The sequence below is a fragment of the Oncorhynchus clarkii genome, chromosome 16, assembly GCF_045791955.1.
Source record: "Oncorhynchus clarkii lewisi isolate Uvic-CL-2024 chromosome 16, UVic_Ocla_1.0, whole genome shotgun sequence".
In the NCBI taxonomy this organism is placed as follows: domain Eukaryota; kingdom Metazoa; phylum Chordata; class Actinopteri; order Salmoniformes; family Salmonidae; genus Oncorhynchus; species Oncorhynchus clarkii.
Window position 1 is genome coordinate 27,484,413 of NC_092162.1, and position 15,161 is coordinate 27,499,573.

Below are 15,161 nucleotides of genomic sequence, written 5' to 3' on the forward strand. Positions count from 1 at the left end.
GAAAATGAAATAAACATAAACATCTAGTTTATAGAATTATTCACACCCCTGAATCAATACGTTAGAATCACAAGTCATTGCCTCCTGAGGGGCGCAGTGGTCTAAGGCGCTGCATCGCAGTGCTAACTGTGCCACTAAAGATCCTGGTTTGAGTCCAGGCTCTGCAGGCCGCGACCGGGAGACCCATGGGGCGGCGCACAATTGGCCCAGTGTCGTCCTGGTTAGGGGAGGGTTTGGCTGGCAGAGATATTCTTGTCCCATCGCACTCTAGCAACTCCTGTGGAGGGCTGTAAGAGTGTCTTCTAAATGACCCCCCCCCCCAAAAAAAATGGAGTACAATAAAGACTGCATCATCTGTGGATCTGTTGGGGTGGTATGCGAATTGCAATGTGTCTAGGATGTTGATGTGGGCCATGACCAGCCTTTCAAGGCATTTCATGGCTATAGATGTGGGGCGATAGGCAGGTTACCTTGGCCTTCTTGGGCACGGGACTATGGTGGTCTGCTTAAAACAAGTTTGTATTATAGACTGGGTAAGGGAAAAGTTGAAAATGTCAGTAAAGACTCTGGTCAGGTCAGCGCTTGCTTTGAATATGCGTCTTGTCCGGAGAGCAACAGAGCAAGATCAAACAGTCGTCTGGAATAGCTGGTGCTCTCATACATGGTTCAGTGTCACTTGTCTGGTAAGCTTGAGTCGCTGGGCAGCTCACTGCTGGTTTTCCCTTTGTAATCCGTGAAAGTTTTCAAAGCCTGCCACATTCCTCTAGCATCAGAGCCGGCGTAGTAGGATTTGATCTTAGTCCTGTATTAGAGCTCTCTTGAATTTTTTCAACATTTTGTTAAAAATCGCGCAACATTTCAACGTCCTGCTACTCATGCCAGGAATATAGTATATGCATATGATTAGTATGTGTGGATAGAAAACACTCTGAAGTTTCTAAAACTGGTTAAATAATGTCTGTGACTATAACAGAACGTGAACAGCAAGCAAAATCGCAAGAAAAACCTGGTCACAAAAAAAAAAAAAGTATTCACACGCCAGTCTCAGAATTGTCTATGGCAAGAGAAAATAGATGGCGACCAGTTGACAGTTCCTACAGCTTTCACACGATGTCGCCAGTACTGTCAATTGCATTGGATTTAATCCTTGGTGGAATGAGAAATAGACCCTTCCTGTCATCCAGTATACAGGAAGAGGCTTATGGGAGAGAGACAATGGACGATGATTTCAAGAGTAGCTGCTATTGAATACAGATCGCCCAGTGATCAATTTGATCGATTATTAACGTTTACAAATACCTAAAGTTGGGTTACAAAAGTAGTTTGAAGTGTTTTGTCAAAGTTTATAGGCAACTTTTTTAATAAAAAAAAATAACGTTGCGTTTTGGAAAGATGCTTTTTCCTGGATCAGACGGGCTATATAAATGGACATTTTGGGTATACATGGACCGATTTAATCAGAAAAAATACCCAATTGTGATGTTTATGGGACATATAGGAGTGCCAACAAAGAAGCTCGTCAAAGGCAATTAATGTTTTATATTTTATTTCTGCGTTTTGTGTAGCGCCGGCTACGCTAATTATTTTGTTTACGTCCCCTTCAGGTATTTCGGGGTGTTGCATGCTATCAGATAATAGCTTCTCATGCTTTCGCCGAAAAGCATTTTAAAAATCTGACATGTTGGCTAGATTCACAATGAGTGTAGCTTTAATTCAGTGCATGTGTGTTTTAATGAAAGTTTGAGTTTTATCGAGTACTATTAGCATTTGGCGTTGCGCACTTCCATTTCCTGTTGGCTAGGTGAGACGCTGGCGTCTCAGTGGCTGTAAGAGGTTAACGCTTTGCCTGTTTGATGGCTCGTCGGAGGTCGTAGCGGGATTTCTCATAAGGGTCCAGATTAGTGTTCCACTCCTTGAATAGCGGCAGATTTAGCCTTTAGCTCAGTGCGGATGTTGCCTGTAATCCATGGGTTCTGGTTGGGGTATGTACGTACAGTATGTACCGGTCACTGTGGGGACGACGACATCAATGCACTTATTAATGAAGCCGTGACTTATGTGGTAAACTCCTCAATGTTATCGGATGAATCCCGGAATATATTCCAATCTGTGCTAGTGAAACAGTCCGGACAACTTCCATATTGAGCACGTCACTGGAACTTCCTGTTTGAGTTTTTGCTTGAAAGCAGGAAGATAGAGTTATGGTCTGATTTGCCAAAGGGAGGGTGAGGGAAGGCCCTGTGTGTGGAGTAAAGGTGATCTAGAGTTTTGTCTCTCTAGTTTGGTAAAAAGTAATTTAAGTTTCCCAGTAAAATCAGGGACAGGGCAGGAACTCACCGTTCATGGCTGAGTCATAGGGCTGGGCCTCCTCGTAATATCCCTCCTGAAACTCCAAGCAGGCCGGGGCCGAGGGCTGGGGGAAGGGCTCTCTCCCTACAATAACCTGCGAGAGAAGGAAAGGAGGAGGCAGAGAGACAGAAGGGTAGGAGGAGAGAGAGAGAGAGAGGTTTCTTCTATTTTCTCTTGTACTCTATCTCAGTGTTTCCCAAATTGGGTCCTTGGGTGCGCATTTTGTTTTTTTGCGCCAGCACTAGACAGCTGATTCATATCATCAAAGATTGATGATGAGTTGGTTATTTGAGTCAGCTGTGTGGGGGGGGGGAAACCCTGTTTCTCCAGAAACCCTGCTCTATCTTACACAATTCAATTACACACACACACAAACACATCCATGAAACATCTTTAAAATCTGGGGGTTCCCCTGATTGGTGATTGGTCAAAGCACCTGTCTCTCGACTTGGCTCTCCTTTCTGAGTAAAAGGTGGGAATTCCAATCCTCCTCTGACCTTAGCCTCTGCCTGGACTAGGATGGGAATTCCACATGTCTTTGCCTTGGGGAGGTAACACAGCACACAGCACATGCTGGGCTACCTAGCTTTCCCAGGGGAGGGAAAAATGACAATCCTGTCATTTTAATCCATAGAGACGTGAAGGAGAAGCTCGTCGGATGTTGACCTCTATCCCCTCGGGTCCAGTCATCTACTATTCACACTGTTACAACATCCCCTCAGGCAAGCGGTCTGCTGAGTTTCTCCACAACGTCTACTGCTTGAAACATTTACTGCCTGGCAAGACATCATACTACACGAGGAAGAATATAAATTAAGAATTAAGCATTTCAACTACTTCTCAAGAAGACATTCCAATCTTCGGTCAAACCACATTGTTTGAAAGGTCCCAAACAGTCATTCTGATTCCCATTTAAAATAGCCCTTTGAGTGACTAAAATATCACACACACTATTTTTGGGGGATAGAAATGCCCCAAATTTGAGAAACATGTATTTTTCTCTCATGGCTAACAACCGGGAAGTTTGAAAAGAGAGGTTGAGTGGGTGGAGTGCTTATATTAATGCGCTCTCCTTAACTGACAGCTCTTTGAAACGCCTATTTCTGGAAACTTGAATGTAGTGAAGCACTGTTGCAGTAAAATCATCTCAAACTAATGTTGCTGTTTTTAATCTTTGCTTTGCTGTAATAAACTTTAAACCTTTTTTGGTTTGTTAGAACAGCCTCCCTGGTATTATTTCAAATCAAATCAAATCAAATGTTATTTGTCACATACACATGGTTAGCAGATGTTAATGCGAGTGTAGCGAAATGCTTGTGCTTCTAGTTCTGACAATGCAGTAATAACCAACAAGTAATCTAGCTAACTATTCCAAAACTACTACCTTATAGACACAAGTGTAAGGGGATAAAGAATATGTACATAAAGATATATGAATGAGTGATGGTACAGAGCGGCATAGGCAAGATACAGTAGATGGTATTGAGTGCAGTATATACATATGAGATGAGTATGTAAACAAAGTGGCATAGTTAAAGTGGCTAGTGATACATGTATTACATAAAGATGCAGTAGATGATATAGAGTACAGTATATACATATACATATGAGATGAATAATGTAGGGTATGTAAACATTATATTAGGTAGCATTGTTTAAAGTGGCTAGTGATATATTTTACATCATTTCCAATCAATTCCCATTATTAAAGTGGCTGGAGTTGAGTCAGTGTGTTGGCAGCAGCCACTCAATGTTAGTGGTGGTAGCTGTTTAACAGTCTGATGGCCTTGAGATAGAAGCTGTTTTTCAGTCTCTCGGTCGCAGCTTTGATGCACCTGTACTGACCTCGCCTTCTGGATGATAGCGGGGTGAACAGGCAGTGGCTCGGGTGGTTGTTGTCCTTGATGATCTTTATGGCCTTCCTGTGACATCGGGTGGTGTAGGTGTCCTGGAGGGCAGGTAGTTTGCCCCCGGTGATGCGTTGTGCAGACCTCACTACCCTCTGGAGAGCCTTACGGTTGTGGGCGGAGCAGTTGCCGTACCAGGCGGTGATACAGCCCGACAGGATGCTCTCGATTGTGCATCTGTAGAAGTTTGTGAGTGCTTTTGGTGACAAGCCGAATTTCTTCAGCCTCCTGAGGTTGAAGAGGCGCTGCTGCGCCTTCTTCACGATGCTGTCTGTGTGGGTGGACCAATTCAGTTTGTCCGTGATGTGTACGTCGAGGAACTTAACTTACTACCCTCTCCACTACTGTTCCATCGATGTGGATAGGGGGGTGTTCCCTCTGCTGTTTCCTGAAGTCCACAATCATCTCCTTCGTTTTGTTGACGTTGAGTGTGAGGTTATTTTCCTGACACCACACTCCGAGGGCCCTCACCTCCTCCATGTAGGCCGTCTCGTCATTGTTGGTAATCAAGCCTACCACTGTTGTGTCGTCCGCAAACTTGATGATTGAGTTGGAGGCGTGCGTGGCCACGCAGTCGTGGGTGAACAGGGAGTACAGGACAGGGCTCAGAACGCACCCTTGTGGGGCCCCAGTGTTGAGGATCAGCGGGGTGGAAATGTTGTTGCCTACCCTCACCACCTGGGGGCGGCCCGTCAGGAAGTCCAGTACCCAGTTGCACAAGGCGGGGTCGAGACCCAGGGTCTCGAGCTTGATGACGAGCTTGGAGGGTACTATGGTGTTAAATGCCGAGCTGTAGTCAGCATTCTCACATAGGTATTCCTCTTGTCCAGATGGGTTAGGGCAGTGTGCAGTGTGGTTGAGATTGAATCGTCTGTGGACCTATTTGGGCGGTAAGCAAATTGGAGTGGGTCTAGGGTGTCAGGTAGGGTGGAGGTGATATGGTCCTTGACTAGTCTTTCAAAGCACTTCATGATGACGGAAGTGAGTGCTACGGGGCGGTAGTCGTTTAGTTCAGTTACCTTAGCTTTCTTGGGAACAGGAACAATGGTGGCCCTCTTGAAGCATGTGGGAACAGCAGACTGGGATAGGGATTGATTGAATATGTCCGTAAACACACCAGCCAGCTGGTCTGCGCATGCTCTGAGGGCGCGGCTGGGGATGCCGTCTGGGCCTGCAGCCTTGCGAGGGTTGACACGTTTAAATGTTTTCCTCACGTCGGCTGCAGTGAAGGAGAGTCCGCATGTTTTAGTTGCGGGCCGTGTCAGTGGCACTGTATTGTCCTCAAAGCGGGCAAAAAAGTGATTTAGTCTGCCTGGGAGCAAGACATCCTGGTCCGTGACGGGGCTGGTTTTCTTTTTGTAATCCGTGATTGACTGTAGACCCTGCCACATACCTCTTGTGTCTGAGCCGTTGAATTGAGATTCGACTTTGTCTCTATACTGACGCTTAGCTTGTTTGATTGCCTTGCGGAGGGAATAGTTACACTGTTTGTATTCGGTCATGTTTCCGGTCACCTTGCCCTGATTAAAAGCAGTGGTTCGGGCTTTCAGTTTCACGCGAATGCTGCCATCAATCCACGGTTTCTGGTTTGGGAATGTTTTAATCGTTGCTATGGGAACGACATCTTCAACGCACGTTCTAATGAACTCGCTCACCGAATCAGCGTATTCGTCAATGTTGTTGTCTGACGCGATACGAAACATATCCCAGTCCACGTGATGGAAGCAGTCTTGGAGTGTGGAATCAGATTGGTCGGACAGAACTCAGTGCGGGAGCTTCTTGTTTTAGTTTCTGTCTGTAGGCAGGGATCAACAAAATGGAGTCGTGGTCAGCTTTTCCGAAAGGAGAGGAGGCCTTATATGCGTCGCGGAAGTTAGAATAGCAATGATCCAAGGTTTTTCCAGCCCTGGTTGCACAATCGATATGCTGATAAAATTTAGGGAGTCTTGTTTTCAGATTAGCCTTGTTAAAATCCCCAGCTACAATGAATGCAGCTGCCGGATAAATGGATTCCAGTTTGCAAAGAGTCAAAAAAAGTTCGTTCAGAACCATCGATGTGTCTGCTTGGGGGGAATATATACGGCTGTGATTATTATCGAAGAGAATTCCCTTGGTAGATAATGCGGTCGACATTTGATGGTGAGGAATTCTAAATCAGGTGAACAGAAGGATTTGAGTTCCTGTATGTTGTTATGATCACACCACGTCACGTTAACCATGAAGCATACGCCCCGCCCCTCTTCTTACCAGAAAGATGTTTGTTTCTGTCAGCGCGATGCGTGGAGAAACCAGCTGGCTGCACCAACTCCGATAGCGTCTCTCCAGTGAGCCATGTTTCCGTGAAGCAAATAACGTTACAGTCTCTGATGTCCCTCTGGAATGCTACCCTTGCTCGGATTTCATCAACCTTGTTGTCAAGAGACTGGACATTGGCGAGAAGAATGTGTCCGTCTCCGGAGTCTGACCAGAAGACCGCTCCGTTTCCCCCTTTTACGAAGGCGTTTTTTTGGGTCGCCGGCTGGGATCCATTCCGTTGTCCTGTCCATTCCGTTGTCCTGGGCGAAAGTCATATTCTTGGTCGTACTGATGGTGAGTTGACGCTGCTCTTATGTTCAGTAGTTCTTCTCGACTGTATGTAATGAAACCTAAGATGACCTGGGGTACCAATGTAAGAAATAACACGTAAAAAAACAAAAAACTGCATAGTTTCCTAGGAACGCGAAGCGAGGCGGCCATCTGTGTCGGCGCCGGAAGTTCATAATTTATGTAGTGTTTACACTGTTCCAAATTGTCTGAAAAATGATATTTGTAATAATAATAACATTATTTTTTCTTGATGTCCTACTTATTGTTATTATTACCATTATTATTATTATAATAAGTAATGTTCTTATCATTAGTAGGCTTAGTATAGCAGCCCTCTATAACCACAATCGAGCTCTAAGCCTAGAAGCACATCCTGTTTAGTCTTAATACCGTAATTTACTCAGGCCTATATTTCAATACTTTTATAGGCGACTGTATCAATCAATCATTCATTTGTTCATTTGTTCATGTCATCACACAGCTTACGAGTCATTCATGATTGAAATTAAATCAAGCATTTTAGTTTTAAAATAAAATAAAGCGAGCCTTGAATAATTACCTTAAACAAAACAAAAATGAATGTAACAATAGGCTTGACAAAAAAAGTTACAATAGACTCTCTGGTATGCTTGAACTTATTTAGTGTTGTTTACATTGTTCCAAACGGTCAGGAAAATTATATTGCAATCTATACAGCACCTGTTTGGCACACATAATATGTACGCAGCCCTTGCTCCTTACCTTTTTTTAGTCACATTTATTCCACACATCTGTCTTTCCTTTTACCTCCTGAGCAACCTATAAATATTCCTGTTTTTAGTTTATTTGTCACGTCCTCTACATCCATTTTACTGTCACATGTGTTACGGTGGTCAGAGTTTGTTATAACCAAAATATTAAATGTGATGACAATATGCTATAGGCACGACCTGCCCACTCATTAGGCAGGATTAAATGGACCCTTTTTACATCATGCAGTTTTCTCTGATCAAATAGTCTAACCTAAATAGCGCTCAATCAAATAAAAAATTAGCTGTCATGTTAACAAACAACATATCCTAAAACCAGGACAGGAGCCACTAAGGCCCCTTGAGTGGCCCCGCGGGAAATGGCACTGCATCTCAGTGTAAGAGGTGTCACTACAGTCCCTGGTTCAAATCCAGGCTGTATCACATCCAGCCTTAATTGGGAGTCCCATAGGGAGGCGCACAATTGGCGCACAATTGGCCCAGCGTCATCCGGGTTTGGCCGGGTAGGCCATCATTGTAAATAAGAATTTGTTCTTAACTGACTTGCCCAGTTAAATCTTTTTTTTTTATTGACAACTGTTGTCCAGGAATTTCACCCCATTGTCATGATTAGTGGTTTCAAGTTTGTATCTGTAAATTTTTCTGAAAAGCTGATCATAGAGAAAACACATTACAAATACAGGTAAAATGCCCGTGATAACTCCTGCTGATAACCAATGCTGGGATTGTAGGTTAAGGGCTCATAAGTATTATTTCACGGTAAGGTCTACCTACACCTGTTGTATTCGGAGCATGTGACAAATAAAATATGATTTGATAAAGTTGGGTAACTGATATTCAGAGCTTAAATAGCCAAATCGATTAGACACAGGAATCAGGACTAATAAAGGCAATGCAATGGCCTGTTTTACAAACAGTAGGCTTACCGCATAGATGGGCATTCATAAAATTCTATTTCAGGCAACACTGTAGGCTACACCTCAGTAAGCAAGGATCGACACCAACGCCTTTTGGATGTCTTTTTTTAGTGCCGTTCCGGACTTGATTTCCACATCCACAGACATACATTTTTGGTCCGGTCCAGATTAAATTTGAACCAATCATAGACGTTTGTTTGGTCTGGAAAATCCTTGATTTGGTCCAAACATAGACATCTATAAATTACTTATTTTCAACTTTCATACAGAACCAAAAATAAGCCTGATTTCAACATCTGGCTATAGGTCAGGCCCTATTGTGCTCTAGTTGGACAGGATTAGTTTTACTGGAGGATATATGGTAATGTTATTATGTGCCAGTTGGGCCAGTAACCGAAAGGTTGCTAGATCGAATCCCCGAGCTGACAAGGTAAAATATGTAATGCTGCCCCTGAACAAGGCAGTTAAACCTCTAGTGACTTCCCATCCAGCATGAGGGAGCGTAATCATCACCTGACACTAATTAGCATAACGCAACGAACATAAATATTCCTAGAAAATATTCCTATTCATAAAATCACAAATGAAATATATTGAGACACAGCTTAGCCTTTTGTTAATCACCCTGTCATCTCAGATTTTCAAAATATGCTTTACAGCCAAAGCTAGACAAGCATTTGTGTAAGTTTATCGATAGCCTAGCATAGCATTTTGTCTAGCTAGCAGCAGGTAACTTGGTCATGGAAATCAGAAAAGCAATCTAATTAAATAATTTACCTTTGATGAGCTTCGGATGTTTTCACTCACGAGACTCCCAGTTAGATAGCAAATGTTCCTTTTTTCCAAAAATATTATTTTTGTAGGCGAAATAGCACCGTTTGTTCTTCACGTTTGGCTGAGAAATCGCCCGGAAATTGCAGTCACGAAAACGGCGAAAAATATTCCAAATTAGCTCCATAATATCGACAGAAACATGGCAATCCTCAAGGTGTTTTTCAAATATCTATTCGATAATATATCCATCGGGACAATTCGTTTTTCAGTAGGACCGATTGGAGTAATGGCTACCTCTGTATTTTACGCGAGACTCTCTCTGGGAGCATCAGTTGACCACTTGCACAATGTAGCCGCTTACGGGTATTCTTCAACATAAATGCGTAAAACTACGTCACAATGCTGTAGAAACCTTCGGGAATACGGAGAAAGAGTAATCTGGTTGATAGCCCATTCACTGCTCAATAGGGACTCATTGGAACGCAGCGCTTTCAAAATAGGAGGCACTTCCGGATTGGATTTTTCTCAGGCTTTCGCCTGCAACATCAGTTCTGTTATACTCACAGACAATATTTTTTACAGTTTTGGAAACTTTAGAGTGTTTTCTATCGTAAGCTGTCAATTATATGCATATTCTAGCATCTTGTCCTGACAAAATATCCCGTTTAAAACGTTTTTTTTTTCTCAAAAATGAAAATACTGCCCCCGGAGTCACAACAGGTTCCTAGGAAATCATTGTAAAGTCTTAACTGACTTGCTATGGCTTTAGAAGCTTCCGATAGGCTAATTGACATAATTTGAGTCCATTGGAGGTGTACCTGTGGATGTATTTCAAGGCCGACCATCAAATTCAGTGCCTCTTTACTTGACATCATGGGAAAATCAAAAGAAATCAGCCAAGACCTCAGAAAAAAATATTGCAGACCTCCACAAGTCTGGTTCATCCTTCGGAGCAAAATCCAAATGAATGAAGGTACCACGTTCATCTGTACAAACAAAAGTACGCAAGTATAAACACCATGGGACCACGCAGCCGTCATACTGCTCAGGAAGGAGACGCGTTCTGTCTCCTAGAGATTAAGGTACTTTGGTGCAAAAAGTGCAAATCAATCCCAGAACAACAGCAACGACCTTGTGAAGATGCTGGAGAAAACAGGTACAAAAGTATCTATATCCACAGTAAAACGAGTCCTATATCAACATAACCTGAAATGCCGCTCAGCAAGGAAGAAGTCACTGCTCCAAAACCGCCATGAAAAAGCCAGACTACGGTTTGCAACTGCACATGGGGACAAAGATAATACTTTTTGGAGAAATGTTATCGGGTCTGATGAAACAAAAATAGAACTGTTTGGCCATAATGACCATCATTATGCTTGGAGGAAAAAGGGGGAGGCTTGCAAGCCAAAGAACACCATCCCAACAGTAAAACACGTGGGTGGCAGCATCATGTTGTGGGGGTACTTTGCTGCAGAAGGGACCGGTGCACTTCACAAAATAGATAGCATCATGAGTAAAGAAAATTATGTGGATATATTGAAGAAACATCTCAAGTTAAAGTTTGGTTGCAAATGGGTCTTTCAAATGGAAAATGGGTCATCCAAAGGAATGGGCCAAAATTTACCCAACTTATTGTGAGAAGCTTGTGGAAGGCTACCTGAAACTTTTGATCCAAGTTAAACAATTTAAAGGCAACGCTACCAAATAGTAATTGAGTGTGTGTAAACTTCTGACCCACTGGGAATGTGATGAAATAAATAAAAGCTGAAATAAATAATTCTCTCTATGATTATTCTGACATTTCACAATCTTAAAACAAAGTGGTGATCCTAACTGACCTAAGACAGGGAATTGTTACTCGGATTAAATGTCAGGAATTGTGAAAAACTGAGATTGAATGTATTTGGCTAAGGTGTATGTAAACATCCGACTTCAACTGTACATGCATAGTACCTGTGCCCTCTCCTGTACTCCCTGTTCACCCACGACTGCATGGCCACGCACGCCTCCAACTCAATCATCAAGTTTGCGGACGACACAACAGTGGTAGGCTTGATTACCAACAACGACGAGACGGCCTACAGGGAGGAGGTGAGGGCCCTCGGAGTGTGGTGTCAGGAAAATAACCTCACACTCAACGTCAACAAAACTAAGGAGATGATTGTGGACTTCAGGTAACAGCAGAGGGAACACCCCCCTATCCACATCGATGGAACAGTAGTGGAGAGGGTAGCAAGTTTTAAGGTCCTCGGCATACACATCACAGACAAACTGAATTGGTCCACTCACACAGACAGCATCGTGAAGAAGGCGCAGCAGCGCCTCTTCAACCTCAGGAGGCTGAAGAAATTCGGCTTGTCACCAAAAGCACTCACAAACTTCTACAGATGCACAATCGAGAGCATCCTGGCGGGCTGTATCACCGCCTGGTATGGCAACTGCACCGCCCTCAACCGTAAGGCTCTCCAGAGGGTAGTGAGGTCTGCACAACGCATCACCGGGGGCAAACTACCTGCCCTCCAGGACACCTACACCACCCGATGTCACAGGAAGGCCATAAAGATCATCAAGGACATCAACCACCCGAGCCACTGCCTGTTCACCCCGCTATCATCCAGAAGGCGAGGTCAGTACAGGTGCATCAAAGCTGGGACCGAGAGACTGAAAAACAGCTTCTATCTCAAGGCCATCAGACTGTTAAACAGCCACCACTAACACTGAGTGGCTGCTGCCAAAAGTATTCACCAGCTTGGCGTTGTTCCTATTTTGTTGCATTACAACCTGTAATTTAAATGTATTTTTATTTGGATTTCATGTAATGGACATACACAAAATAGTCAAAATTGGTGAAGTGAAATGAATAAAATAACGTGTTTCAGAAAATTCAAAAACTCACGGACCGGGCCAAAACTCACGGACCAGGCAAGGAGGACATTAATCAGAGAGGCAACAAAGAGACCAGATAATCCTGAAGCAGTGGAGATTGGAGTATCTGTCCATAGAACAATTTTAAGCCCTACACTCCACAGAGTCGGGATTCACGAAGAGTGGGCAGAAAAAAGCCATTGCTTAAAGAAAAAAATAAGCAAACACTTTTGGTGTTCGCCAAAAGGCATGTGGGAGACTCCCCAAACATATGGATGAAGGTACTTTGGTTAGATGAGACTAAAATTGAGCTTTTTGGACATCAAGGAAAACCGTTATCTCTGGCGCAAACCAAACACCTCTCATCACCCTGAGAACACCATCCCCACAGTGAAGCATGGTGGTGGCAGCATCATGCTGTGGGGATGTTATTCATCGGCAGGGACTGGGAAACTAGTCAGAATTGAAGGAATGATGGAATGCGCTAAATACAGGGAAATTCTTGAGGGAAACCCGTTTCAGTCTTCCAGAGATTTGAGACTAGGACAGAGGTTCACCTTCCAGCAAGTCAATAACCATTAGCATACTGCTAAAGCAACACTCAAGTGGTTTAAGGGGAAACATTTAAATGTCTTGGAATGGCCTAGTCAAAGCCCAGACCTCAATAAAATGTAGTATCTGTGGTATGACTTAAAGATTACTGTACACCAGTGGAACCCATCCAACTTGAAGGAGCGGGAGCAGTTTTGCCTTGAAGAATGGGTAAAAATCCAGTGGCTAGATGTGCCAAGCTTATGGAGACATTCCCCAAGAGACTTGCAGCTGTAATTGCTGCAAAAGGTGGCTTTACACAGTATTGACTTTGAGGGGGTGAATAGTTATGCACGCTCAAGTTTTCCATTTGTTAAACTTATTTATTGTTTGTTTCACAATAAAAAATATTTGGCATCTTCAAAGTGGTAGGCATGCTGTGTAAATCAAATGAAAAAAAAAATATTACATTTTAATTCCAGGTTATAAGACAACAAAATAGGAAAAATGCCAAGGAGGGTGAATACTTTCGCAAGCCACTGTGTGTGTGTGTGTGTGTGTATTAGTGTAGACATCAAAACTATAACATAACACATATGGAATCATGTAGTAACTAAAAAAGTGCTAAACAAATCAATATATATTTTATATTTGAGATTCTTCTTTCACCCTTTGCCTTGATGACAGCTTTGCACACTCTTGGCATTCTCTCAACCAGCTTCATGGGGAATACTTTTCCAACAGTCTTGAAAGAGTTCCCGCATATGCTGAGCACTTGTTGGCTGCTTTTCCCTTCACTCTGCGGTCCAAGTCATCCCAAACCATCTGAACTGGGTTGAGGTTGGGTGATTGTGGAGACCAGGTCATCTGATGCAGCACTCCATCACTCGCCTTCTTGGTCAAATCGTCCTTACACAGCCTGGAGGTGTGTTTTGCGTTATTGTCCTGTTGAAAAATGAATGATAGTCCCACTAAGCGCCAAACAAGATGGGATGGCGTATCACTGCAGAATGCTGTGGTCGACATGCTGGTTAAGGGTGACTTGAATTCTAAATACATCACTGACAGTATCACCAGCAAAGCACCCCCACACCATCACACCTCCTCCTCCATGCTTCACGGTGGGAACCACACATGCAGAGATCTACTCTGCGTCTCACAAAGACATTTTGTGACAATTTCTCAAAGTAATGGACTGTCATTCCTCTTTGCTTATTTGAGCTGTTTTTGCCATAATATTGACTTGTTTTCTTTTACCAAATAATCGAAAAGAGAGCACACAGAAGGCTGTTGTATAAAATACCTGTCTCCGGATTACATCTTGAAACAAATGCAACCATGGCATCTGTGACACAGAGGGGGAATGTCCATCCATGTATACGGACGGGTAAAATAATCTAGCTAGCTACATTTTCAGATTTCACATTTTGTCAGAAAGTTGTTTTCATTTCAAGTTCAATTGTAATGTTAGCTATAGTAAACTCACGTAAACTCGTACATAACCCTTGGTCCGTACAATTGCCCTTATTTTAGCGCCCCCAAAACGTAATACTTCCAGATCAACTGTAATGTCAATACCATTGTAAAACACAATTTCTCCCCTTTCCAACTAAATCAATTACATGACCTAAACGCTGCCCGTTTCTGCATAATTCAAGCAGGCAATGAGCCCCGTCGGGTCTTTTCTTAAAATGGCGGATGGGGAAGCGGAACTAATGTGTGATAGTGAGACGGAGAGATGTTGTGTGGGGAAATTGCTTTTTTTCACTCGATCTGTCCAACTTATCACCTTATCGCCTCTAAAATGTAAATAAAACACTATAAAGAGTTTACATAATGTGTCATTACATACCTATTTGAAGGTTTGAATTGGGTTTTTGGGGCGGTGCTAAAGTGATCTTAGAAGTAAACAGCAGCTTTGAGAATGATGATTGCATGCAATGATGATGCAAAAAAATTACTACCCCCGTCACTGTCCATTTCTTGTTTTTAAAGAATGAGAGAAGTGCTACACCTGGTGGAGAGAGATTGTAAGACAGAAATAGTTGCTTTATGCGTGCTGTACATTACGACGTTTTTTCAACTTTTCTCCAATACTATAGTGCCATTACCATGTCGATCAACCCTTGAATAGAAACCTAGTTCACACCCCCGATTTTAAAGTCAACACAGTCGCTACAGTCACATTAGTTTTCTTTGTAGCCTCGTTTGAATATCGCGGTTACGCACATTTGTACAGAATGGGGTGAGTTTACGTTAACTAGCTAATGTTTACTGGCTGGCTCGCTAGCTAGCTAACGTTACTTGTATGATCTGTGTAGTAAATATGATTCCTGTCTTAGAGCCATTTGCATTGCTAGTTATAGCCTAATGTTAGCTAGCTAACATTGAACCTGGTTGGTTAGCTTCCTGTAGATTCATGCAGGGTTATTATGTTATGAGTTGGGATTATGGTTTATTGTTTAGCTCGCTACATGTCTAAA

The 15,161-nt window shown here is 43.0% G+C and overlaps 1 protein-coding gene across 3 annotated transcripts in view; it reads right to left on the reverse strand.

The window, feature by feature from the left end:
• Positions 1-15,161, reverse strand: part of LOC139368289 (actin filament associated protein 1-like 2) — a 134,511-nt gene that overhangs the window by 61,695 nt on the left and 57,655 nt on the right. For all 3 annotated transcript variants that reach the window (XM_071107034.1, XM_071107036.1, XM_071107035.1), the window contains exon 5: positions 2,338-2,443. In XM_071107034.1, the coding sequence (XP_070963135.1) occupies positions 2,338-2,443 (106 nt within the window). The remainder of the gene's footprint in view (positions 1-2,337; positions 2,444-15,161) is intronic.